At 42.5% G+C, this 27589-nt stretch overlaps 2 protein-coding genes across 2 annotated transcripts; one reads left to right on the top strand and one right to left on the bottom strand.

The window, feature by feature from the left end:
* Positions 1–704: 704 nt before the first annotated feature.
* On the bottom strand, positions 705–10794 carry LOC139339423 (ras-related C3 botulinum toxin substrate 2-like). The gene is made up of 6 exons (XM_070975039.1): positions 10717–10794; positions 7310–7381; positions 5665–5782; positions 5064–5126; positions 2061–2220; positions 705–835 (listed from the first exon to the last, which is right to left on the bottom strand). The coding sequence occupies exons 1-6, from the start codon at positions 10749–10751 to the stop codon at positions 705–707; spliced, it is 579 nt and encodes a 192-aa protein (XP_070831140.1). The 5' UTR covers positions 10752–10794.
* Positions 10795–12713: 1919 nt separating this feature from the next.
* cyth4b (cytohesin 4b) lies at positions 12714–25056 on the top strand. Its single transcript, XM_070974205.1, has 13 exons — positions 12714–12829; positions 15843–15925; positions 16092–16156; positions 16384–16450; positions 17939–18057; positions 18443–18523; positions 19618–19730; positions 19978–20126; positions 21342–21453; positions 21753–21829; positions 22347–22418; positions 22558–22712; positions 23786–25056. The coding sequence occupies exons 1-13, from the start codon at positions 12811–12813 to the stop codon at positions 23865–23867; spliced, it is 1194 nt and encodes a 397-aa protein (XP_070830306.1). The 5' UTR covers positions 12714–12810; the 3' UTR covers positions 23868–25056.
* The last annotated feature ends 2533 nt before the right edge of the window (positions 25057–27589 follow it).

Genomic DNA, 27589 nt, shown 5'->3' with positions numbered 1-27589 from the left:
CCGACTTGAGTGATCCTTGAGTTTTAGATGACGGTGGCCCTGAAGGTCAAAGCACAGCAGTGTTTCAGAAGACAACGGCATTTTACAAAATACGACAGCATTTATGAAATGACATTTTCTCTGCAGATATTTTACTTGATCAAATGTGTTTTATTGGGATATTATAACAAATCTTACATTTGTCAATAACTTTTATCCAAACACAGCATTTTTCAGCTCCCTGCTCATGTAAAAACTACATTCCTGATCCTTGTGTTTTATCATGGTTCCTCACTCTCAAAACAACAGTTGTAAGATGAAACCATCTTATTGCATCACTGTCTTTGCACTCATTAACAAATACTCTACTCATTATTTAAGGCTGCACATGACATCTATATATATTGCTGGACAACAGGACAATGGGATGTAGTGTGGTGTGCAAGAATTTTGGTACATTGGAAAAGAGTGGCATACTACTCCCAGCTCACATTTAAGCCAACAGGGTGAATCTATACTGTGTGAACATGGGCAGTCTGTTGCATCCACATGTAGATTTATTCTAAAAAATTGGTATTCAGACATTTCGCGTTTTAACTGCAAAAGCAAACGAATCAGACATCATGAGCCCTCCCACTCCCCCTCGCTCGTTTACTACTATCATTCTACTCTCTTTGTTTGACCATTCTCCTCCTCTTCCTCTGTGTTTACACCAATCTTACCATTTACAGCAGTGAGCATCCCTTCTTCTTCTTGACAGGGTTTTTAGGGCAGAGCACGGCCCGAATGGCCTCATCAAACAGAGTCTTCAGACCATCCTGGGTCAAGGCTGAGCACTCTAGGTACTTTTCTGCATCTATACGTACAAGCAAGGAAACAGAATAACACACATCAATAAAACTACATCTAGAAACGTAAGACTAAGGCAGGTAGGCTGAAGTAGGCAAGTTGAAATTATAAATCTGTACATTAACACTTTGTTACCAGTGCGATTTTATAGCCCTTTCTGTAAAGAGATACATATGCAAGACATCCCACAGAACATGTAAGCTGAAATACAGTGATGGAACAGCCACTGAAGCAGCTGGGAAACTAGTGAGCTTCAGCTTCTCAATCACATTTAGTTAATTTTTCATATCGCTACTCCGTGACAAAATTCCTCCAGAGGATCAACGAAACCATGAATATCTGACTATGCTTTTGTAAGTCATTCCAAAAGCGAAGGCAAATCTGAAATATAGGGAATAAAATCATAATATTATGGATTTTAACATCATTAACTCTTCATGCCGCATCTGAGACATAGAAGCAGCTACCTGCTGCGGCAGGAAACAAGATTAATGAGAGCCATAAGACTGAACATAAACTCTGAAGTTGACCACAAAACCAAAACAACGAGCTGACGGATGCTGCAGTGCTTTGTAGAGCTACGGCAAAGTCAGGTGGTCATTTTCTGTGTTTGTCACCTTGCGAGGCAGCTGGATTTGCAAGATCATGAGATCATACGCGATCACTGTTCATTAACAGTGGCAGCTCCGAAAGAGGTCAGCATAGAGCCCGCTATAGAATCCGTCACATCGGAACTGCAGAGTATTTCTTTACTGAAAGAAGAGCAGCGAATGGCAGTGGAGGCTTTTCTTGCCAGAAAAGATGTTTTCACTCTTCTCCTAACTGGCACTGGCAAGAGTTTCACTCTCCTACTACGTCATATGGTTCCTTGATCTGATTGGCTGAAGCCCTTGATACAGTAAAGTGGTTCATTGTGGTATTTTTTTAAAGTGTCAAACAGTGTCTAGGATGACTTCCCTGGTCGCTCTGTGTAGCAAACTTTCCGACAAGTCAGGTTAACCATGAGCAGCCACTTTCATTTAATCACTTGGTAAAGCACCACAGTCATGGCAGCATTCACAGAAAGCAATGCATAAATCAATAATCAGTGATTCATTTATCTTTACAACAGTAGCCTGGGTCATATCACATACTGAGCCATGGGTACCGCTTCGTTTCAAGCCTTCATCAGTCAGGGAGGCTACAGATTTCTGTTATACAAGACCTGGGAGAGCCCCCTGAGCATTACTCACCAATCTCTTGAGCCAGAGCCTGGCCCTGAGATTGGGTGATTGGTGCCAAGTTATTTTCCTTCAGCTTCTCAATGGTATCCTTCTCATCCCTCAGATCCAGCTTGGTGCCCACCAGGATGGTGGGTGTGGAGGGGCAGTGGTGGCCAACCTCAGGGTACCACTGGCAGAGGACAGCGTTGAAGACAAACATGAAATGAGAGGAGAGACAGGTGAAGACACCAAGTGAAGGTATGTTTCAGAGATGAAGAAAACAACATGTGGTGAAGGGAGACAAGGAGAAAGTTAGAAGTGAAGATGTACAAAAAGGTGGATGATGGAGTCAGCCTGGTTTCTGAAATGATCATGAAATATGATTTACAATGCAAGCAAATGAGATGAAAATGTGGTTGATGTTAGGCTCCACATTGTTTCAGCCCCAACTTCCAAATAACTTCAATGAGGTTTTCATTTTCAGACCTGTCCTGGCTGCCTCCACTCTCCTCTTTTCTTCTTTACACTTCTCAAAATTCTTTGCTCATTCTCTCACCCAGGTGGTCACTATTTTCTCTTTCCTCGCACCTTTCCCTCTGATCATCATTAAAATAAATCAAAATCAAATTCTGACGTGATATTTTGGTCACAGCCAATAAGGAAATTCTCTTGTGGAAGTTTTTGAACCTCACGTATCAAGTGTGTTTTCCTTTTGACATTACACCAGTTTAGACTTTAAACTTAACTTAGTTAAAAAAATGAAGAAGTTGCTACTTGACTTGGTCTTGACTGCCATGAGACTTGAGAACGGACTCCCTAAAGACTGTGCTTGACTTACATAGAAAATGATGGTGTAAAAACACTGTTAACACAGATGCCAGATGTCATTTTAACAGCCATCATTCCCGAAGGACAAGCATTGTGACTTGTGACTTGACTTGGAATTGTCCAAAAATTACTTGAGATTTGACCCAGACTTATTCTGATAAGTGACGCACTTGATTTGAGGCTTGAGTTGGGCTTGTCTCAGCTGACTTGAGAACTGTCCTGAGGTGTAATCTGCAAGCTTTCCAACTTAACTGTCTTGATTTACTTGAAGATATTCCTTTATTAGTCCCACAGTGGGGAAATTTCCGGAATTACAGCAGCAAAGCGGATAGCAAAAAATAGAGGGCATCAGTAAAAAGGACATTAAATATCAAGCCACATAAACAATATAAACAAGTAATATTGAAAAATATGGACAACAATAGGTACTGACATTGCACATTGGTTGATAGCACTCCTGGCTGGAGTATTGATATTGCACACAGGAGTAATAATACACCTGACTGAAAGATTGATGTATTGCACCTTAAGTTGAGATTCACCTGAGCTAAATATTTTCACAGTATGAATGAACACAGTTGATGTGTGCTATAGTGCAGTCAGTTTGAAAGTCTTGTGAGTGTGTGGTCTACTGGGAGCTCTGCTGGTTGTAAAGTCTGACTGCTGCAGGAAGGAAGGACCTGCGATAGCGTTCCTTCACACACTTTGGGTGAAGCAGTCTCTCGCTGAAGGAGCTCTCCAGTGCTGTTAAAGTGTCCTGCAGGGGGTGGGAGTCATTCTCAATCATGGATGACAGCTTAGCCATCATCCTCCTCTCTCCTACCACCTCCACTGAGTCGAGGGGGCATCCCAGGACAGAGCTGGCCTTCTTGATCAGTTTGTCAAGTCTCTCTCCGTCAGCCGTCAAGATGCAACTCCCCCAGCAGACCGCTCTATAGAAGATGGCTGATGCCACCACAGTGTCATTAAAGGTCTTCAGGAGTTCCCCCTGCACTCCAAATGACCTCAGTCTGCTGAGCAGATAAAGTCTGCTCTGGCCTTTCTTGTACAGTACGGTTGTGTTGTGAGTCCAGTCCAGTTTACTGTTCAGGTGAACACCCAGGTACTTATAAGATGTCACCTTCTCGATGTCCGTTCCCTGGATGTTCACCAGTATCAGGGGGCACAGTGTTCGTCTGTGGAAATCCACCACCAGTTCTTTGGTTTTCTCTGCATGATCTGGAGGCAGTTCCACTGACACCAGTCCACGAAGTCCTGCGTCAGTTCTCTGTACTCTCTGTCGTCCCCATCTGTGATGAGGCCGACGATTGCAGAGTCATCAGAGAACTTCTGCAGGTGACAGGTGGGTGTGTTGTATGAGAAGTCTGCAGCGAAGAGGTTGAAGAAGAAAGGAGCCAGGACCGTTCCCTGCGGTGCCCCCGTGCTGCAGACGACCAGGTCGGACACACAGTCCCGGGTCCTCACATACTGTGGACGGTTGGTGAGATAGTCCAGAATCCAGTGTGTGAGGTGATGGTACACCCTGGTGTGCTTCAGCCTGTCCCTCAGAAGCACTGGAGAAATCAAAAAACATGATTCTCATGGTAGGTTTTTCCAGATGAGAGAGAGCTCAGTGTTGGAGGAAGATGACGGCGTCGTCCACCCCGATGCCAGGCTGGTCGGCAAACTGAAGTGGATCCAGCAATGGGCTCACCAGGGGGCGGAGATGAACAAGGACCAGCCGCTCCTGGGTCTTCATTAGGTGGGATGTTAGTGCCACCGGCCTGTAGCTGCTGAGGTCCTTGGGGTGCGGAGTCTTGGGCACCAGTACCACGCAGGATGTTTTGAAAAAATTAGTAAGCCCTTAAGATGAGTGTGTTGTTCATGAAAGGTTTGCAACATATGCAGTGTGCTGCTCTTCTCAAGAGGAATCTTAATCAATATCATGCAAGCACATGTGTCCTCAGTCTATTTTACACAGGAATATCTGCAATCCCTGATATTTTTCTTGCTCTTTTTTTTTTGTTTGTTTGTTTTTTGTCTCACACTCACATGCAAACCATCGACCAAACATCTGATTCAGCAAACCAAGTGTGGCCGAAGAGGCAGTAACTTTTTTCTGTAAATATCACCAACTGTTGATTGAGTTAATCCTCTAAAAAAATATATCTGCATAAAAGAAGCCAACTGTTTATTTTGATGGCGTGCTGCAGAGACCAAACTCACCTTTGTTTTGACATTCCCAAAGGATGCTGGGCTCACCAGGGAGAAGCAGATCAGGAAAACATCCTGGATGGATTCACAGTGAGATGAGAGGCTGGATTAGATGCTAGATCTGACCGCATGGAGACTGAGGCTATGTCTGTCCAAAGCTTATGCAGTTCATGGTGAAACACTTGTTATCTTACACCTGTGACAGAATGATACCCAACACTAGCAACTAAACCATCTTGATGAGAACTGAGCAAACGCCATCTGCTGGTGAAGGCCACAAGATGTGATTACAAATAAAATTGAATTGAATTGAATTGAATTAGTGGACCCTGTGATAAAGACATTTTTGCCAAACAATTTCCAAGGTCGAGAATGAATGCTCACAAAAAAATTACTTTTATACAAGCTACCTACTGTAGCTTTATGTATTGTTGGTCACACTGTAATTGTTTTTATTTCTATGTAGGTATAAACTATATATATTCTATATTTTTCTGTTCCTTTTCTATTTCATACTTGTATTTAATCACAGTCCACATTCTCATGAGGTTCAAAGTATTTTCAATGAAAATCTCTGGATGTTTGCGGCCTTTGTTAGTTAGGATGTTTATACCGTCTGAGGGTAGGACAGTGGGCGGAGCCTGTCGTAGTCTGCCTGTCCGGCTGTATCCCAGAGGCCCAGGGTGACTGGCTTTCCATCCACCGTCACAGCAGCTGAGTAGTTGTCAAATCTGTGGGGGGACAGTGAGCGATCGGTCATTAAGTCAGTGAGTCAGAGGGAATATTGCTCTTTGTACATTTAGTCTGAAAACTACAGTAACTCATCATGTTGCAGATGATTTTTAAGACAAACTTGTAACATATGATACATTGTTGTAAACTTTTGTTACTTTCAGTTCATTTTGCTGATTATACCTCTGTTCTTTAATATTCAGTAGGATTTTGAACACGAGACTGTCACTTGTGATATTTTTACAATGGTATTGGTATTGCCACTTGATACTGCTATTTACTTTTACTGTAGTAAAAGATATGAGTACTTCCTTCATCACTGGAAATAACCCTCCCCATGATTACAATATTCAAGCAGGACAGCCCCTGTGTGGTCACACTAAAACACTACAGTCTCATCTGTCAGCTTTGTGAGTTACTGCCACAATCAGAATCAGCTTCAATGGCTGAGTGTGTGTCCACATACAAGGCTCAGATTTAAACATCGCACTCAATGTACTGGCATGGGAATCAAGGACATACAGCTCAACAAGGACAAAAAATACAAAAAAAAAAAAACAGGTTATGTTCAGCATGTGAGGGGTCTGCAGTGATGCCTGCTTCCTCAGTCTGGAGGTGCACCAGTCATTTTCTCAGCAGTCCTTGTAGTTCATTGCAGTCTGTTCTCGTCCTGTTTGGCGGGAGATCCAAACCGGTCGATGATGTGTGTGCATAGAACAGACTGGATTGAGACAGGTGGGACTTTCTGAGCTGACTCAGGAATTGAGGCTATGTTTGAAGTCCACCGTGGGTCCTGGGAGATAGTGGGTCCCAGAAAGCTTAAGGTTTCCACAGTGGAAACACTGTTTTTGAGGATGGTGAGGGGGGCAGCATTGAGGGGCTTCTCCTGATGTTCACTTATCATTTTCAGAGTTCTGAGCATGTTCAGCTCCTACACTTTCCTTTACTGTATGTACACTTGCTACACATGAAACATGAAAAACATATACAATTACTGTCAGGTTCAATATTGACCCTTTGAGTGTTTTAAAAAAACGAACATCAGAGGTGCAGATGTAGCTCATATTTTGATCATTTCAGTTTTTCCTTATGCAACTGTGATGGACACACGCAACTGTTTTGGCAACATCCTGCTTCCTTGTCTTCTATTTGGGCATATTCACAGTAATCTCACACCTTCAGTTGGTTTAAAAAAAAAGAAAAAAGAAAGAAGTGTGTTTTCTGTGCTGCTGCTGGCAGTCAGTGTTAGACACCACCAGATATCTGCACACTAATGCCATTCAGCAACACGCAGACGACATTATTTAAGTGTTTTATTTTCTAATATGTAGGCATGTGGATCTTTATTTTGAAATAATGTATGAGTTGTATGTGTCTCATTCTATGGTTTTCCCCTTTATGGACGTAATGCACCAAAATAGAATAGTTAATAGAGAGAGAGAGAGAGAGAGAGAGTTGTCTTCTTGTACATGTCATGTACTTTATGACAGAGGGAGGGAGAGAGTGTGTGGGTGTGTCATACTCACACAGTAGGAATGTACTCCCGGGGGAAGGCGTTGGTTGTGTAGCTGATGAGAAGACATGTTTTACCCACCGCTCTAAATCACACAAGTAGAAACACACACAGTGAGACATTATTAAAAGACAATAGCAACAACAATTACAACATTTCAGGCTATTCGAGTGGATGATGGAAGGAAAGACAGGAGGTGAGCAGGACTTTGTCAGGAGATGTAACCTTTGTCCCAGTTCAATATTACATATGAACAACAGTATACAGTATATACAATAGATAAATGTTTGTGATTATACAAGAAATCACCATATATGTGCATTTTGTAGGGACATGCAGTCTAAGCCTAACCCATGCAGTAACACACATCAGTCACACTGAAACTTTTTTTTTTTTGGGGGGGGGGTTCCTTGTACTACAACTCACACAGGATCATCAGCACACAGAAATGATCATCCTTGAGTGTGTGCTTCAGTGTTATTCATTCATTTAGTGTTTAGAAATGAAATAGGACACAGCTATGGAAAAGAAGAGGAGAGATGAGTGAGCTGTCAGACTAATAAAGGTGCATATCACACTTTAGAAGTGAGAAAGCATTACATCCAATAACCTGTTCATTGCAGTGCAGCACATTGCAGGAATCACTCACACCACCAGCTTCAACTTGGCCAGGTTTTGGAAAACATGATGCTTTGGTTTAAAATAACTACTTCCTTAAAACAATCAGCAGTAATGATTGGTTTCACACTGGAATGAAACCCAAGTCTCCATTGTGACAGTGGAGTCACACTGCATGCATAGTTTGCATGACTAGGTGAGGCGAAACACTGACGCTGGCACGCTGTCCTCTGCTAGATCGACAGGTCTGTTGCTTTGGCATGAGACCAAACAGGTCTTAAACTAGGAAGCGTGCTGAGCTGTCTGCTGATGCTTTGCTTGTGTTTTCTCCTTGCCTTTGTGTTGGCGGTGTGGTTAAAAAAAACAAAAAAACATGGGAGGAGTATGAATGTAATAGTAGCAATGACAGATGCTGTGATTAAACAGAATACACGAGGATGTGTTTTTAAAAGGAGAAATCAAGCCAGTGGTTCATGTGGTTTAAGGCTCCCAGTGTTGGCAGAATGCTGTCTTTTCCCTCTTCAAAGCATTTCTTCCAACCTCATGTCAGATTATCACTTTTTTTAAAAAAGAGATACGTTTCAAAAAAATTAGATTATTTCCTCATACACAGTTGTTTTCTTGACGTTGGCACAACTCCCAATCCTATTTGAAACCAAGACACACAGCAGTTCGTGTGGACCCATGTTCAATTGTGTTTGGCTCGCTACTTCAGTTGCAGCCTTCTCTTTATATATTTATACACCTCGTCTGAACAGATGTTCTGGAGGAAACGTGATGTATACAGACTTAAATTTTCTGTTAACGTCAAGAAGAAAATTTGTTAATTCTTCAACGAAGTTCCCTGAGCTAGCATTTAGGTAGAACACTTGATCGCTCAGTCGCTGATGAGAATACTCATGTTGTCACCACCATTCTGCTAATCAGTAGGTGGCAGTCAAGACATGCTACAATGCACCAGCGAAGGCAGGGAAGAAGACTGCAAGCAAGAAAATACTGACTTTCAAAGTAACATTTCAGGTGATGGTTGCAGTGCGTTTTAAACCCATGAACCCATCCAAACCCAGGTCTCCCTCTGAAAGTCCGTACATGTGTAGTTTTCATGACAAGGCGAGTGAACACACGACACTGATACGCTGTCCTCTGATCCACTGACACTAGTTTGGCAGGTCTATCGCATGCTTTGGCATGAGACCAGGCTGGTTCATGGGTTTAAAACTGGGCAGAGTGCCAAGCTGTCTGCCAGGTCTTCTCTTCAGATTCCTCACATTATGTCCTCCACTGATGGGACACATGTTGACACAGTTTATTTCTAAAAGACTGTGTGTAGGTCTACAATTAACTCTCATTACTGTCTGCAAACCGGTGGAACAGTTAATGCTCCATGCATTTAAGAGTTTGTGACTCAAGCAGTTATGTATTCTTTAGCAGCTTGTTCAAACTATTCAGTCTGTGTAGTGTTTACACAGAATGAAATAGTCAAACCCAAGACTCCATGCTTTGTTAGAACTGCATCACTCCATCAAATGAACTCACTTCTGTGGAGCAATGTTTTCCTAAAAGGTAGGAGTTTGGAATTACTGACCAACCAAGAGCTGCTGTTGGTTAAAGGTTCTCTGTGGAGTTTTAGGCCTCCAGTAACACAAAAGATCAGATTTTTGATCAGTTGATCCACGTCTTGTATATTTCATGCACATGCATGGGAAGGCATGCCGAGGGTTCTGATGTGATGCCGCAGTCTGACGGACGAAAACGCTGGTTCACAAATAAACCTGTTTGTTAATACTTGAGCATCTTCATTGAAGCACTTGGTTACGGTCAGGAAATGACTGTAATTATGGTTAAAAAGAAGCCAACATTCACCCTGTAGCTGTCTCCCTTGTTAAAATCCCACATTTTGTTGACCCATTCTTCCACATCCCTTTGTGGCCCTTGTGGCTCGATAACAATATCACACTTCTCACTGGTTTGCTGCAGGCAGGCAGAGGACAGCCTCGTTTATGAGTGTATTCAACTCCAAATCATGGCTTGAAGTCATCACCTTACCTTCATAGACACTGTTTTATATATACGTAATGTGCTGAAGTTAACCAAAACAATCCAAAATGTCATTACAGATTTCGTTCCCCCTGTTTCTCCACTCTACAGTTTTAAATCACAGCGTCACATTCGGTCTGCAGCAGTAAGCTCAAACACACAGTGAAATAGACATGCAGTCCCTCTGTGCCACCTGTAAATGTTTCTGTTCTCTGCAGCATTTTCTCTCCAGTTTCCCCACAGGCCCTTTTGCCCCTTGTTCAAGGGTGATGTGGTTGGTGACAAATTGTCCAGACTTGTTCTCTGAGAGAGCATTTAAACCTTTGTTGTGTCTCATGAGCCACTCTTTGCGCATTTCTTGGATCTTCATCTACATTAAAGAGTCTGTGCTCTTCGCTCGCTGCATTACAGCATTTTCCTGCATGTGGTGGTCTGCACCATCCAGCACCCTCACTCTGACTCAGCGCTGTCAAACACACACACGTTAAGATTGGACACTGAACAGACCATGTTCTTCATCACTAGCCTTAAGTTTGTTAAGTGAACATCATACCACACCGCCACATCATGTGGAAGTTGATGAAATTGTCAGTCAAGGTTGTTCAGGCCATTTGAAAGTCTTTGGCATTTCTGGCAGATAGCCTTAAATTATGAGCCAAAGGGCCAGCCGTTCCCATCATGCATCACCTGGGCTAACATTCTTGATTCAATGCCTGAAGGCAGCTGAAGTTTTAACAGTATAGGTGAAGTAAAATAATGGCATACCCATCTCCCACGACCACACATTTGATAGCCTGCATCCTGTTCCGCTCTGCTTCGTCTGTGCTCTTCACGCTGACAGAAACAGGTTCAGAGAGGAAGGTTGAGAGCCGCAGATCAGCATGCAGTTAGACATTGTTACACACCTCCCTCACTCCCCTCCCTTCACTGCCTCTTTTGTCTTTTTCAGTCTTCCTTCAGTTTTGCACCAATCTGTCCTTCCAGTTTTGTTATGTTTGTCTCCGTCTAAATGACAGAACTTAAGCAAGCAAGTGCGCAAATGATATAAAATCCAGTATTCAATTCAATTCAATTCAATTCAATTCAATATTCCTTTATTAGTCCCACGAGGGGAAATTCCAATATACAGCAGCATCAGTAAAGTGTATAAAGTATCAGAACAAGTGCAATGCAAATTCAAAACAAGTATATATACAAGAGTGGGACTTTTAAACTAAAAGAATAAAAAAAAGACACATGAGAAAAACAGAAAGATAAGAAAAACTCCTAAGAGTCTCGCGAGCTGCTGTAAAAGGCTGCCGCTCGTACGGCGCCGGAAGTTGGAACGGTTGGTATAAATGTGATGAATGATGTGGAAAAAGACATTGTTGCAATAGGTAATAACAATAACACCCAGCTTTATTTAAAACTTTCTCTTTGTTTGCTTGCAGATTTGCAGTAGTTGTACTTGTAGTTTCATTTCAGTTTGTATATTAACAAACACACATTTGTAATGTAGTCTCAGTTTATTTCACATACTTTTAAATCTGATTTTAATTAGTAAAGTGGACATGAAACATGAAAACAAATGGAGACTAAGTCACAGCAATATGCAAACACATCCAACATCACACCACACCCATGATCATACAAACAATACCTGAGATATTCCACTAGATGGCGCCTCTGCATCGTTTTCATCAGCACGTGTAAAACTCTCAGCATATGCAGCCACGAGGAGCTGTTTGCTTGACTTGACCTTCACACATTTCCATTTTACTTTCATAAGTGTGAAAATGTTTTATTCTTAGGCAAACAGCTGATGCATTAGTGTGATCAACCGTGAGAAACTCCTGAAATACCTTTTTGCCTGAACACTGTGTATAATTTTGTCTTCCTAAATTCTTTTCTATTGTGAAAATGTCCCTATTGTAACGTGCATCCTGTGCCTGGACTGTGTTGTCAGATTGCTAATATTGAGTTTTATTGAGGTTGTCTTTGTATTTTAGTCAATGTGCAGATGTTCCACATCAGTTTCAATAACCAACAGTTTACAGTCAGATACTGTTCAGGATGCTGCTGCAAAGCCACCCTGTTAACCACTCATGACTTCTGCTCCAAATGTTAGCAACCATCAAGTCAGCCTGACTCAGTCCACCTCAATTAGACACTTTTATCTTCAAAATAAAAGTGCCTATTTTGCAGTTCAAGGAGAATCAATTGGAGCTTGTCAGTCACGGTGTTGATTTCAGCTGCAGTTTTGAGAAGTGTGAGGAGTTCAAAGATTACCTCACCTTCTGATGCGATTCCTGACTTTCAAAACTTCTTGTCCTGAACTGTGTTTTGCAACTCGGTGTCATTGTCCAACCAAATTTCAAAACGCCCGCTGTCACCTCCTCTGTGCAATGACGGCTGTGTTTCCAGTGTTGCAAACGTAGTCTCAGGTCAACAAAATGTCATGTTGAAGGCACACAAGCAAATGAGCAAGATGTGTTACTGTTTTCTCATTGATGCTGCATATTTTATTTGTTCTACTCTTACTGTCAGTCTCATAACAACTGAAGTTCTATTCTGTGTTTCAGAGGTCTTACAGCCCCTTTATAATGTTAAGAAAGGACCGCCTAACGCTCCTTGATTTTTTTTCACTTCCTGGACATGCAGTCAGGGTTTTATTTTGAAGGAGGTCCAACCTTTTTTTCCTCCTGTCTGTTTGCTGATGCTAGCTTGACAATGTGATGTATGGGGAAGAGGTGGGGTTAGAAAACACCGTCTGCTTCATTTAAGTGTGACTGCATGATGAGCTGAGGTCGTCTGCATATCTTGATATCTCAACTTTATGCAGCTGTTTTGGTATTGCCAATTTTTCATTTTTGGATATAAATGACTGATTTCCAAATGGGTAAGACCTATTGCTGTTCTTCCCTCTTTTTATTGCTTATTCTCTCTCTCTATATATATAGATATATATAATATTTTAGATGTCCACAGAGACAGCATCCATTGGCATTTCTTGTGGTCTCAATAAATGTGTTGATATTTTAATTTCAGGAATAGTGTGTTATGCTGTTTACCTGTGTTAACTGTCTTTTAATTTATTCCTGTGTATGATGAGGTAACTATCATGTCATTGTTCATCTAGTTGATATGTGTATCACTAGAGCCCCAATCTGTGGTAATCAATCCAGTAGGGTTCAGACAGGAAACAGAAAACCTTTCATCATTCATAATGTCCCAGCTGTTTTGGTTAACAACTTCCATTTCCTCCCTCTGTCAGCTTTGCAGTTTAGAAACAGCTGTGATATAAAACTCTATTAAAAGTGAATTTCATTCTTTCTGGTGTGACCTCTCAGTGTGCTGTGAGCAACAGGTGGTTCTTAAATATTCAGATTATTGGTGCTCAGTTCTTGTACCACTCATCACCATCTGGACTCTGCGGTGCAACGATGCACAGCTGAAACAGGGAAGAGACAGTCAGACAAAGAGCTCTCAGGACCACACACCACTGGTAATAATATAAAAACAGAAGTCGCTGTCTTTAGTTGGACGTTCAATCCACCTTTAAAGTCATAGTGCCAAGCTATTTAAGGTATGTCCACAGTTATTTTTTCTGGATTAAAACCAGAGTTTAAGTGATGTAGATGAAGAGTTTGATGACTCTCAGCTTTGTTGCACAAGACGTGCAAAGGAAGGGTGGGGAAGTGGATGTCCTGAGCTCAGATCATTCACACCAAATGGCTCACTGATCTCGACAGGAAGTCTTGGTCGCTACCATCTGGTTAACTATATATTCCACAAGGGTTGTTTCTCACTGTGAATAAAACTTGCAATCTTTAACCCACATGTTGGTGTCTCAAACTGTGTGAAACAATGCCAAGTGAGGGAGGCACCAGAGCTCATACTCGCAGGTCGAGTTTCACTGTTAGCCTTCCAAAAACTCCTTGATGATGAGAATGACATTGATATTACTTCTGTTCTTGTTTTGTGGGAACTGCTCTCTGCTTGCTGTCGTATGTGGAATGTCATTTTCTACCTTGCTCATCCTTCGTTCCAGAAGGAACAAATGCACCAGCTAAGTAAACCAACCACAAGGTTATGACATTCTTCTGTGTGATGGCGTTAAAGCCAATCAAGGGAGATTCTCCAGCGTGGGTGAGCTGGGAGTTGACTGAAGAGCGTTTTAAAAATTCACAATTGCTGTTGCTGGAAAATCAAACCTGTAAACATGCATTGGATGCCTTTGCAAATTAAAAATTTTAACTTTTTAAGTAGAACAAAAAACACATCAGACCAGCAATATTAGCTCATGAATCTGCATCTGAGGGCCGTGATTACTTTGACAAGAACACAAATACGTTGAGTAGATGTCAAGTACCATCTATTACTATTTTACTATACTATCTGTTACTATAAGTGAAGAGGTTCTGATATTCCTTTCAAAATTCTGAGGGGAAAGTTATAATTCAGTGAGGAAAAATATGGATGTTGAGGGGGAATGTCCGATTCAGAGACCAAAGAATGTCAAATTCAGAGATCACAGTAAGACAAATGAGTCTTTGAATGAATGAATTTAAGCGATTCTAGTGACTCAAGGGATGACAATGTCAGTTGGTCGATCCATCGCTTTGATCCAGACTGAAATATCTAAATAACTATAGATGGATAACCAGATGTTCATAGACAATGACTCCTGCAGACTTTAGTGATCCTCGAGCCGCCAGCAGCTTGACATTTTCGGCTTTTAGCGAAATATCTACAAGCACTTAATGGTTTGCCATTAAATTGGGTTCAGACATTCATGGGGCCCAGAAGAAGAAACCTGAGGATTTCTGCGATCCCTTGGCTTTTTCTCTAGCGCCACCATGAGGCTGACATTTGTGGCTTTTAGTGAACCATCTCAGCGGGTATTGAATGGATTGCCGTGACATTTCTTACGTCCCCCCAGAATGAACTGTGAAAACGCTGGTGGTCCCTTCACCTTTCATCTAGCGCCATCATCAGGTCAAAATTTTCAATAGTGTAGTTTAGTTTGACCAACTACCTGCAAAACTCATTCCAGTCCCGTTCACCTCGGCTGTAGTTTGTGTTTGTGCTAAATGGTGCATGCTAACATACTAAACTAAGATGGTGACCATGGTAAATATTACACGTCCTTCGCATCAGTTGAGTTCATTTTTCAGCCCCAGAGGTTGTTGCTTGATGTCACCAAGCAACCTTCAAGTATTATTTCTTAAGAAACTTCAGAGCCTAAATGAAAACCTTTGTATGGTTGTGTAAGTTTTCATGATTCATACTGTGCACCATGTTTGTACTTCACTGAGCTCCTCTAATGTGGGAGTGAGGAGGGATGGTGAGGAGGCCTCCACAGCCCGTTAGCTGTGTTTCACTATGCATCCATGTGTTTGCATGCTCACATCTCTTGTGTTTCAAGAAATGTATTTTTGGTCATATTTTGCGGTGACACATATCTTTCAGGTGAAAACTGCAGCACCTGTCTCGCACATCTATCAGGGAAACCTCTCTTCCTCGTGCTGTGGTTAAATCTTTAAATATGCAATGCATTGATACTGTATGTAGATTTATTCAAATACAGTACTGATACAGTACAACACGTCTGTCTGTCAAGTGAGAGAAAGAAGGTGACTGCATACTGAAGTCCCACAGAGGGCTTTAAAACCTTGACACTGAACACATTTCCTCTGGACAAAGGTCTGTAAAACGTCATGGTCTCCTTCTCCAAATGACAGAGCTTGGGTGTGTTTCAGATCTTCCGAGGTCTCAAAAGGAAGCCTACAATGGATGATTAGGCCATCAAAGTAGATTACGTCATTATTTTAACTGAATGTCCTGATTGTTGGATGTGAATCTGAATTCCTGAAAATCTGTTTGACGTTGTTGTTCCCATCTTTGTACAGTGTCCTCAGATTTTACGGCAGATGAGAGGATGGAGATTGAGAGCATTAAGACGCATAAGAAAGACCTTCTGGATGATATCCAGGTACACACATACACACACACACACACACACACACACACACACACACACACACACACACACACACACACACACTCTAAAACATATGTTAGCTTAAATAAATAAATAAATGTATTCATTTTTGAGGAAACAAATGCTAAAGACTTTTCTTTCATCCTGCTCTGTCCAGAAGTTAAAGATGGAGATAGACAACGTCATGGCGGAAATCCTCAGCTTTGAGTCTGCGGAGGAAAAGTGAGTTTTAATCTTACAACCAGCCATTGGTTTTAAACCTCCCCTCTTTATTTTACTAATATTAATCATACAGTATGTTTCAGTTTCACAGTTGCTTTCTGACCATTGTTGTCCTGCTGTTCCACAAAATTGTAGCTCTGTGTGTGTTTACTCTGAGAGGACTTTAAGGAAATAATAGAAGAAATGCTCATTCAGCGTTTTATCCAATGTTGGTTTTTTTCCTGCAGCAAGACTTTAGAGAAGAGCAAACAGTTCTCAAATGGGAAGAAGAAATTCAACATGGACCCCAAAAAGGTGAGTGCTGACATGTGTGCATGTGTGCGTTGAGACAAAAATCAACATGTATCAGCTAAAATAAGTTCAGCTTAATGCCTGGTATGAAAAAGAAAAAGAGCTGGGTCTGTAGCAGCTCTGTATGGAAAGTGTCCTGAGACAACTTCTGTTGTGATTTGGCACAATACAAATAAAATTGAATTGAATTGAACTGAAATGACTTGTTGCTCTCCTCGAACGGTTTGAAAACGCCTCGTACGTCTCACGGTGTGTCTCTGAGCCCCTTCTGTGAGTCGCTGTGTGGACTTCCTCTCTCTTAACCACACTAGACCTGCTGTGAATCTGTCAGCTGACACTGGTGCAGGTCCACAGCACAGTTTCTGTGGTTTCAGTGACACGTCACACTGGTCCTGCTGTGGACACAAATGTTTGCAACAACAAACACAAAGTAAAAGCATACCGCTTTGGCATACTGGAATAGGTCTGCTCTGACCTGCAGGTGCTGCTTTAGTTTGTGAGAACTTTCAGACAGACTTTAGAGGTGAACGTGTTTCTGTGAGACTTGTCTATATCAACATTAATAATAAGCTTTCTAACCCATCTGAATGTGTGATATATTTAAAAGATGAGGGAAAACATAAAAAAACACATCTGCTATGTTCTGCATGACATGACGCTGCCTTGAAAAAACATGTATATTTGCATTTTTTTCTTGAATTGATGGTGTGCGTTGCGAAATCATTATTATTTAGCTCTTGTTGTTTTCTTTAGTTATATAGACTATATTTTTAATTTCCATCTCTGCTGTAATCCGGAAGCCAAGCAACGACATTTCGTTGCCAAAATCTCACTGCTGTGTTTTTTTGTGCAATGACAATAAAGGAAGTCTAAGTCTAAATCTAAGAAAGAATCTCGACCTCACACACATGAAAAACCTTTCATAGTTTCAATATTCACAAACTTGACTCTCCTTTCCTTATTTCTGCAGATGTGTCATGTTTACCAATGTTGACATGTGCATTAGAGGTTACTGCTTCCAGAGATCATTTGACTTTGTTTTATTTCCATACCAAATGTATTTTTAACCTTCATCTCCAAACCCTGTGATGGAGAAGAAAGAGGAAGAGAAAACGGGTTTAAGGAATTAGGATTACAGAAACTGTGAGGTCACTTGGTGTTGCCAACCGGAGATGAGATCATTTTGAAACTAAGCACATTCGACCACAGCACAGTGTGTGTGTGTGTGTGTGTGTGTGTGTGTGTGTGTGTGTGTGTGTGTGTGTGTCTGTGTGTGTGTGTGTGTGTGTGTGTGTGTGTGTGTGTGTGTGTGTGTGCTTGCATGCGCGCATTAGGTGCATTTAAACAAATCATAAATAGAAATCAAGGGGAAGCACTAATGTATATGTTCAGTAAACAATCTACTGTGTGTGTGTGTGTGTGTGTGTGTGTGTGTGTGTGTGTGTGTGTGTGTGTGTGTGTGTGTGTGTGTGTGTGCGTGCGTGCGTGCAGGGCATCAGTTACCTGGTGGAGAATAAGCTGCTGGATGGAAGTGCTCAGTCTATTGCTGAATTCCTCTACAAGGAGGAGGGACTCAACAAGACAGCCATTGGAGAGTTTCTTGGAGAAAGGTGAGGAAGAGGACGGTAGAGTGGAAAGACTGGCAGAAAGAGGATGAGGATGGAAGACAGAGAGGTGAAGGGGTATAGAAATACAGACAATAAGGAAAATGGCAGAGTAGTAAATAGAAAGAAAGGAAAATGGATGAGGAGGATGAAGGAGATGCAGAGGTAAGTTTCATGAGAGGAAAAAAGAAAGGTGGAGGAAGGGAAAGCAGCCAGGAGAGAGGGAATATGGAGAAAGAGGGGAACATTAAAAAGACCAATGAGAAGGTGATGGAAGAAGAAAGGCAAGGATAAAAGGAAACAATAACAGGAGGACAGAGAGAAAGAGGGAAGGAACAAGAGAAAGAAGGAAAGTGAATGACGTCCTCTTCCTCCCCCGTCTGTCCCACAGGGAGGAGCTCCACCTCCAGACCCTGAAGGCCTTTGTAGAGCTGCACGAGTTCTCCGACCTAAACCTGGTCCAGGCCCTCAGGTCAGCTTCCTTCGTCTTTACTCCTGTCCCGTCTTGTACTCTCACTCATCATCATCATCATCATCTTCATCATCATCATCACTCTCTTTTCAAGATTCACTTACAGTCAGAGCATCAATCAAAACAGTTTACCGACATAAATGTGACTGTGCTTCGTTTTATTTGTGAAAAATGGAAAAATAAAGAAACAAAGTCAAGCTAAGAAAGAGGGAATTAGAGCAAAGGAGCCGCTGATGCGTGAAAAACAACACATCAAGACAGCGTCGATGACAGTATTCAGTCCTTAGTCACAAAGGTCACTGAAATGAGTAACTGTCAGATGAACTTTGGACTGGAACGGAGTGTCAGCAGCCATAACTCTGGAGCGTTCAGTGAGCTTTCCCGGAGAACGAGAGGGGCTACTGTTAGCATAGAAATGTCATGTCGTCAGTGGAAAGTAACACACTGCCGCCTGCGTCAGAGTTCGATGCAGATATGAGGGGGGCACTCCACCAATCAGATTACTCATCATAGGGAGCGCTACTCATCTTGGGAAAACCAGCCGTCTGTGGCTGTGGAAGGGCTTCGTGATGACTGAGAATGACCTGGATGACATCACAGTGATGTTATCAGGGTCATATCGTCTGTGCACTGGTGGCTACTCATTTTTAATAGAAAGCTAGCATCACAAACGGAGGTGTGGAGTTGGAAACGTGGGCATTTACCTGGCAAGAGGAGTCCAATGGAAAGATACGACCTGTTGCATTATGGTGCTGTGGACTCTCACTCTATCACTTGCTTGTCTTCCATCTTTTCGGAGGTGCAGGGCTAAAGTGCTGGAGTGCCTTTCAGGGATCATATGCTTTGTATGTAGATTCTTAATTTGCTGTGAAATCAGTCCAGAGAAATAGAGTCCACAGTTTTCTCTAAATGTTATGAAGGAGGTTGCATTAAAATAAGTGTTCTGGAAAGGTCCCGCTGTATCTTGCTTGGAACTTGGAAACACGCACTCGCTCCAGATGTGGTTAATCTGCAGTTCATATATTGGTCGCAAGCATAAATAAACATGTAGACATGACATACAGAGGTTTATGTTATGGTGATGTGTGTGACAGACAGTTCCTGTGGAGTTTCCGTCTGCCTGGTGAAGCCCAGAAGATCGACCGCATGATGGAGGCCTTCGCCACACGCTACTGTGACTGCAACACGCATGTCTTCCAGTCGACCGGTGAGCCTCACCAAATATAAGATCTGTCCACTTCGTGTCTGAGCTGTTGGTGTGAATGCGTGTGAACATGTGTGCAGAGGAGGGGGCGTTTAAAGGACCACATCGCCTCTCTCAGTTTGACTTTCTGTCTTTCCTTACCAGATCTTTCTCTTTTCAAAGACTGTGTTGACTATATTACTTGACCCTTTCTGAACATCATGTTGCTTCCTCTTATTCTTTGTGTGTGAAACTTCCTCTTAAACACCAGACACGTGCTACATCCTGTCATTTGCCATCATCATGCTCAACACCAGCCTCCACAACCCCTGTGTGAAGGACAAGACCACTCTGGAGCGTTTCATCTCCATGAACAGAGGCATCAACAACGGAGAGAATCTACCCGATGACCTGCTCTCGGTGAGAACCACTGGCCAATCACAGTGTCTGAAAACAGCTGAAATTTCAAAGTTTTTTTTCCTTTGGAGATTTGGTTACTGTACTGTGGCTCAGCTGGCATTACTCTCCATGTTTTCCTATTGTCAACAAATGACAAGACCAAAAAGCAACCATGTGATAGCCTGCCATCTGTCAGTACTCCCCCACCCTGCCTTTGGATCTCAGCCCCAAACCCATTTGTTCCTTAAGACACAAATGTTTGAAAATAGCTTGTAAAGCTTCATTACTGCCTGTTTTCAGCTGCAGGATAAAGCACCCGGTGGCAGCAGGATGCTGTGTGAGGGATTCAGTGCCCATGTTGATCAGAATGAAGGACCATGTTCCCCAGTGCAACAGAGCAGCGCATTTATGTTCTAGGACAACAGGAATATCAGGCTTTTGATGCACAAACAAAACTTGTTTGCAGCATTGCATTACTTACTTACACATTACAGTAATATGACTATTGTTTGCAGTCACAGCAGTGATTGAGATTCATGCACATGAGCAGCTACTTTACTGTAGGTATCCAGCTGTGCTCTATTTGTGTGGAGCTACCAGGATGCAGGCTTTTCACCACATGCATCCAGCATGTCAGGTGTGTCCATTTCAGGACACCACATACGGTAAATAGAGTTATTTGGGGTATTCAAGTGAATCCCTGTGCTCGATTTAGCAAACCAGGAAGTGTCGGTTTCATTTCTGAATGCCTTGTTTTCATTTTCCAAGCGTACAGTTTTATTGTTACAGAGTGGAAGCGACCACAAAAGAGATTGCACATAATGTGCACATTAGTCTGTGAAGGGTTGGTATGAGAATGAGTTAAGCTAATACTTTGTGAAACCAGGCAGCACTTTCTCTGCTTGGGAAAAATAATACCACATCACACATCATCTGGAACAGAAACACACACATGTAACCGCATCCAGGTTGTTCTCAGGCCGTTTCCACCTGCAGGTCAGTCACACCTGACTGAGCCACTCTTCACGAGGCGATATGTCTCCTAGTCCTTCGAATGAGTGCAGAGCCTCTTTTTCTGCCTCTCCTTTTTATTCTTGCTGCTGTAACAAATGTGTGAACACAATACAGATGATTCAGTGAATAATGCAATTCTAAGTAAATGATGACAGCAATATTTCATCTGGAAATTTGTGTCCTCACTGTTATTTTTTTAACCTATTCAATTCCTTTGCTCAGAAACTGTACGAGAGCATCCGCAACGAGCCTTTCAAAATCCCAGAGGATGATGGGAATGATCTGACTCACACCTTCTTCAACCCTGACAGAGAAGGCTGGCTCCTCAAACTTGGTAGAACACCTCCACAAAATAATCTTTTATGAAAAATTAGGGATGTTTAAACAGATTTGAATGCTGCATTATGTCTAACTAAGCTTCTACATGAGTTTAAAAACAGGGAAGTGCAGAGGAAGCAGTGGCCCAGTAGTGGAGTATTCACTTCAGTTTAACTTCAAACAGTCACCCCACAAATTTGCATTTTGGTCACTTTGTTATGAAGTTACTCAACTTCTGACACTTGTCAGTCTCCACTGACAGCAGCCAGCACAGCAAACACCTGTGGTCTTAATTTTTCTTCCTCTGTGTTCCAGGAGGTCGGGTTAAGACGTGGAAGAGGCGATGGTTCATCCTGACTGACAACTGCCTCTACTACTTTGAGTTCACCACTGTAAGGCTCCCATACTGCTCCTTTTAAGTCGTTAAGTTTATTTTCACTTTTTTTTCTCCTATAATTCAGTCATTTGCTCTGAAAGAGGTCATGGTGTGCGGTTGGGCTTGTACAGCATGCAGCTTCAGCACAGTAGACTTTAGTTTATTTAGTATTCACAGCAGCATCTACCAAGACGCTCTAGGTGTGAAAACCTGAGCAAAAAATGCTCATGAGCTATTTTTTGGAAGTTATATGGGTCAAGGCTATTTTTGGCCACGTGACACGAAAATGCAAGTGACTTTTGTCATCTGAAAGTCGACAATGGCCCCTCAGAGTCTCACACTCTTCTTCATCAGTGTAGAGTTTACGTACGTTTTGGCTGTCAAAATATCTCCATAGAGTTGATAATTAAAGTTATGTGTCGTCTTCTGCTTCTCTTCTTTTTGTCACAGTGCCATTTTTCCTCTCAGCTCTTCCTTCTTGCCCTCCTGATACATCGCCTGACTCACTCTGTCTCTTTGTAATCTGTCTGCAGGATAAAGAGCCCAGAGGCATCATCCCTCTAGAGAACCTCTGTGTGAGAGAAGTGCCGTATCCTCGCAAACCGGTAAGATCCTGTCAGCTGTGTCCTCTTTCAACACTGGCAAAAGCAAACTCTTTTGTTTTGTGTTGTCTAGGGGCACTCTTAGACCAATCGATAGACCTGCTGTATAGATTCATTGTTACATGGTTCTGGTGTCGTCTAGTACTGTCTGGAGCTGTACAACCCCAACAGCCGAGGGCAGAAGATCAAAGCGTGCAAAACAGAGACGGACGGCCGAGTGGTGGAGGGGAAGCACCAGTCCTACACCATCTGTGCTGCCAGCGCGGAGGAGAGAGACTCCTGGATCGAGGCCATCAGGTCAGATCACGCACGCACGCACGCACGCACGCACGCACGCACGCACGCACGCTTGTGCGATTGTGCAAACGTCCACACAAATAGCAACATGTAAATAAGCAGACAGTGCACAGTGTGGTGATGCATGCACACATTCAGCTGCTCATTCCTGCAGTCCTGCTGGTCTGTCTTAGTGTAATTGTGAGGACCATTATTCAGCTGTATTACAGTAACCTGACTGCAGCACTTACCTGTGTGGGGTGACGCCTTAAGTCTGTCCACACCCAGCAGAGCAGCTGGGTGAAGTCAGGGGTGGTCTATTGTGCTGGAGACCACAGCCAGTCGTGATCAGATCTCGTATTTTACTGTACTATGGGAGCTGGGCCGCACAGGATGTGGGAAGAGCATCATGGTAGTCACCACACAGTGCAAGCAAGGTTATTGCTGCTTGCTGGGTGTACTTCTCTTTAAAGGAAAACCTCCAACCTCCAACTTCCTCCAAACTTCTGTTTCTGTCATTAAAGCCGTTACTTCTTTATGTTTTGATTGTAACATGTTAGTTAACTTTGTGGCTAGAAAGCTGCTACTCTTTAGCAGCTAAATGCTCCACTTTGTCGACAAGGTGGTCGCTGCCATCTTCTGCCTGTGGTTTGGTGCTTACCTTCAGGGGGTTTTACAGAGCTTTTCTCTGAACTAGCTGCCTACTGTGTCTGGAAATGACAGTGATGGGCATGAGAGTCACCAACACAGTAAAACTGCTGTTTGCCTAACCGTAACCATGGCAACTTAATGCCTAACACCAACCCTTACCCTATTTTATACTGAATCTTACTCATACCTGTGCGGTCAGGGCGACATCCTTGGGATGTGGTCTGATCTGATTTGAACTTAAACCTTAACTACGCCTAATTCTCTTACAACCTACAACCAATTCTTTTCAGGAGTGAGGACCACCCAAAATGTCACAGTTCATAACAATTCGTCAGCACCATGTCTCCAAACTGAACCTGGACGACAGATACAAGCCCACACATACGCACACTAACATCGTGCATCAGCATCTGTATAATGATCGTCTTCTTTACTTCAAACAGAGCTAGTATCACCAAGGATCCATTCTACGACTTGGTCTCAGTCCGTAAGAAGAAGGTGATAAACCAAGCTCCTCAGGACTGAGCTGTCCAGCGCCCCACATGGACGTTTCTGGTACTGCGCCACAGTGGGATTCTGTCCCCCTTTAGGTTGTGTTTAACACCCAGCAACACATCTGAGGGAGGACACTGGAGACGAGACACTGACGGTGGTTGTTCAGGCTAAAAGAGGGACTTCTCTTTCCACTTCTCTCTTTACAGACTGGACTAAACTGTGTCAAAGGTGAAAACATTGACTCACTTTTGTTGCTCTCACTGTGAGTCTGACAAGATACCAAGAATTTATTGACAGAACTGAATCTTTGTCAGGACATGTTGCAGCCTGAGCTGTGTGTGGATATTTCATATTTCTCTTTTGTTCTTTATGGAATTTTAAAGAAGTGGCTGTGTATTTATGCACTATCTATCTTTTACCCAAGTGGCAACCTCCAGGGCTGAAAAATGAAGGGTACCGAAAGCAATTCCCACGTTAAAATGCCCACCTTCACAGCAGAAACACACGTTTATAGCCTGTTAGCTCTCATACATAATGTCCTGTTGCAAGTAAACAAATACATCAGACTGGGCAGAATTCATCATTCACTTTCAGCACAGTCAAACTTTACATGCACACACACACACACACACACACACACACACACACACACACACACACACACACACACACACACACACACACACACAGACTCCTGCACAGTACAGTCTGGATGTTCTGGGCTGAGCTTCAGTTTCTTCCATGCCAGCGACATGCAACGTCCTGATGGGAGGAGCTCAGCGCTCATTCAGTAGTAACAGTAAACGGCTTTGCTCCTGTGCAGAGGGTCATCATGGGTCATCATGCCTTGACTGAAAGAGAGCTCTACACCATAAGCTGTTACACTTAGTTGTCATCTGATGACGGCTTACGCTTCTTTTTGTAATATAGATTTATTTTCAAACGTTTTGGGGAATCCATTTTTTTGTTGTAAATTTCCAAGTGCTTATAGAGTAACAACGAACATGAGTTCTGGTCAGACAAAGCTCGCGTTTGTTTGTGTTTCGCCTACTTTTATTAGCACAGTGCAATAAGTGCAATATGGCCTCTGTCTGCTTCGATTTACATGACATGGGCAGACTGTATATGAGAGACACCTTTCAGCATTCATAGTATTGTAGTTGTTATGTTCTCACAAATGAATTATTTAATAAAAAGTATTTCAGGTGCCTGTCGACATGGATCCTGTTTGTGGTTGAAGTGACAGCTGTGTTATCAGTTGAATGCGCTGTGAAACCACCAGACCACACCTCACTTCCTCATTTTTACTGTCTCTGCATGTGTTGGATAGTGTTCAGTTCACATCCTTGTTTGTGCTTCTTGAGGGGTGAAGCACCGAAAGCACCTTTGTGGTTTAATGCAATATCACACATAGAAGTTTAGAAATCATCTAATTTAATCTAAGTGGCAAAGTTATGTACAGCCTCCTCTGGCTCATTTGATCATTTCTCAAATAGCGGAAACATATTTTACACCTTGTTCTTGATGTTTATTGATTAGATGCCAAAGCAGGCTATGTTTGGTTGAAAAGGTAAAGTTTTCAGTTTTCATCTAGTTTTGCAGCAGGTTCAAACTACACATTGAAAAAACAGTTCTAACATTTGACCTGCATCCAGTCAGACATCACCTGAAATGACCACACTGACTGAACTACATGTCTCCTGTACTGTGTTTACTGTAAACATCATGGCTTAGTTTTCACTCACCGTTCTTCATCAAGTGTCGGTGTTTAGCCTTAAGGATCAAAAATGCTTTTTTTGATGTTAACCTTTAAGGTGGAAACTGTGCCCTCAGGGACCTGCTCATTAAGATGCTGCTCTAGAATTCTGCTAGCGGTCAGAAACTTCATGAGGAAGCACACAACAGAGGATCTACGAGGTGCTTTTGAGGTCCCCAACTCTGTAAAGCCAAAGTAAAAAGCATCACAATATCCCATTCAATTAGAGGTCAGTTGCATATCTTCAATATTATTTAGTTTTACTCCCAGAAACATACAAGTAAAACTAGCTCTACTAAGTTCGCCATGAAAGGGTCATTTTACTCTTTCTGCCGAAGCTTTCAACATAAATACTGTTGATTCCCTCTGTGCGCTTATCAAAGCGGTGACTGACCATCTTTTCATGATGCTACGTTAGTAAAGCTTTCTGAAACACTAAACCGTTTCAGTTCATTGAACAAAAGCCACTCTTAGAAAAGCAGAGTTGCACAATTCTACTGTGTACTCTTGCGTCAATAGGCAGACAAGCACCTCCGAACAGTAAAAAGAGGTGATCCGTGGTGTCCTCCTGAAGATTAAATGGCAAACACATCTGCTAAGTGACAACATTTAGATCAGTTTAACTGTACAGTTCATCTTGCAATGAAGTGACCTCACAAGATCTGACTCCTAATTTCATTTTCAATTATTTCCAATGAGAGAAGACAGTCACAATGCTTTAGGATGAACATTCAGACGCAATGCTTGCAGGAAATAATATTTTTATGCCTGCTGTCTGTCAGTAAATTTAGTGTCACATTGTGTGAGAACGCCTCTTCCTGCTGCAGCTCTGACTTCCTGTTTCAGTGTTGCACCACATCTCCACCCTCCTCCTTTAACTCCCCCCTCAACTCAGCCGTGAGCTCTGCGCAGGCCTGTGGTTCCTCTCTGAGGTCTGAACCGTTAGCAAAGACCCAGAGAAGAGCCGATCAGCTGTCCTGCTGAAGAGTTGAGGTCGGACTGTGCGACACCACTAGGTGGCGGTCCAATCAAAACGATGCCTCACGTTTGCACAGACGCAAATAGCTTCCTCAGCAAAGATCTCACCCTTCTCCCATTTGTTTTTTTTTCTTTCCCTGGTGGTTTTCATCAACTGTCCTCTATTATTTTGAAGCCTAAACTGTTTTACACAATGTGGACAATAAAGTTCCTAAACTAACCTAACACAAAGCTAGGTCTGTATTAAATGGGTAGCTTTCAGTCTAAAAGCACTAAACCACTCAAATATATATATAAAAAAAATCTTGATGGCACCTTTTGAGTTTTCCTTGTCTGAAACCTTTTATTAAGCACAACAGACGAGGTCCCACAGCATCAAACAGGCATCGAATGAATCAAATTCAAATTCTTTAACAGGTGAGATTCGTTAAAAGGTAAACACGGACAACACAGAAAAATAAGGAAGGTTTGCAGAACTATCTTGTAAACACAAAATGACCCCAACACCACCTCAATGAAAAGGCCACCACAAGGTGATATTTTCTCACCTTTGCCTTTTTTAAACATAATTCCTCTGTGCAAAAGTAAGAATCAGCCAAGGTCTGACAACATCCTGCTTCAGGTGGCTCCTGATCAGCGCTGCTCGTCCATCTTTGCAGTGGAGTCTTGCTTTTTAAAGGACGGGTGTGGGTTACAAATAATTCCTGGTCAGGGAGAATTAAGTCTGTCTGTGTGCCTCACGGCCCTTTGGATGTTTGGCGGGCTGGCTGTGTTTCATTTGTAAACTCAGACAGCTGCTTTCTTTAACCCTAACCCTTATTCACAGTGTTGGCTCTGCCGCCCTGCTCCACAGCGAGCGAGCGTCGTCTTGATGACGCTGCACTGAGTGCAGCTGCTTCATACTCTTTTCTGCTTGCCTATAATCTGTTTTCTTTCATTGACATTGCACATATGTCCAAATACACATAGTTCTGATATCAATGCAAAGACGGTCCTTACGGAGGAGTCCTCCTCCCAC

Source organism: Chaetodon trifascialis, chromosome 2, assembly GCF_039877785.1.
Source record: "Chaetodon trifascialis isolate fChaTrf1 chromosome 2, fChaTrf1.hap1, whole genome shotgun sequence".
NCBI lineage: Eukaryota > Metazoa > Chordata > Actinopteri > Chaetodontiformes > Chaetodontidae > Chaetodon > Chaetodon trifascialis.
This window is presented reverse-complemented; position numbering and strand designations above follow the sequence as displayed.

Bases quoted from the DNA above. Each gene is read 5' to 3' on its own strand.
- LOC139339423 (XM_070975039.1), bottom strand. From the start codon at position 10,751: ATGCAGGCTATCAAATGTGTGGTCGTGGGAGATGG. The intron at 7,382-10,716 runs GTATGCCATTAT...TGTGTGATTTAG, and splicing joins TGTGTGGTCGTGGGAGATGG to AGCGGTGGGTAAAACATGTC. The intron at 5,127-5,664 runs GTATAAACATCC...GAATCCATCCAG, and splicing joins CACTGTCCTACCCTCAGACG to GATGTTTTCCTGATCTGCTT.
- cyth4b (XM_070974205.1), top strand. The intron at 15,926-16,091 runs GTACACACATAC...TGCTCTGTCCAG, and splicing joins ACCTTCTGGATGATATCCAG to AAGTTAAAGATGGAGATAGA. The intron at 20,127-21,341 runs GTGAGAACCACT...TCCTTTGCTCAG, and splicing joins TACCCGATGACCTGCTCTCG to AAACTGTACGAGAGCATCCG.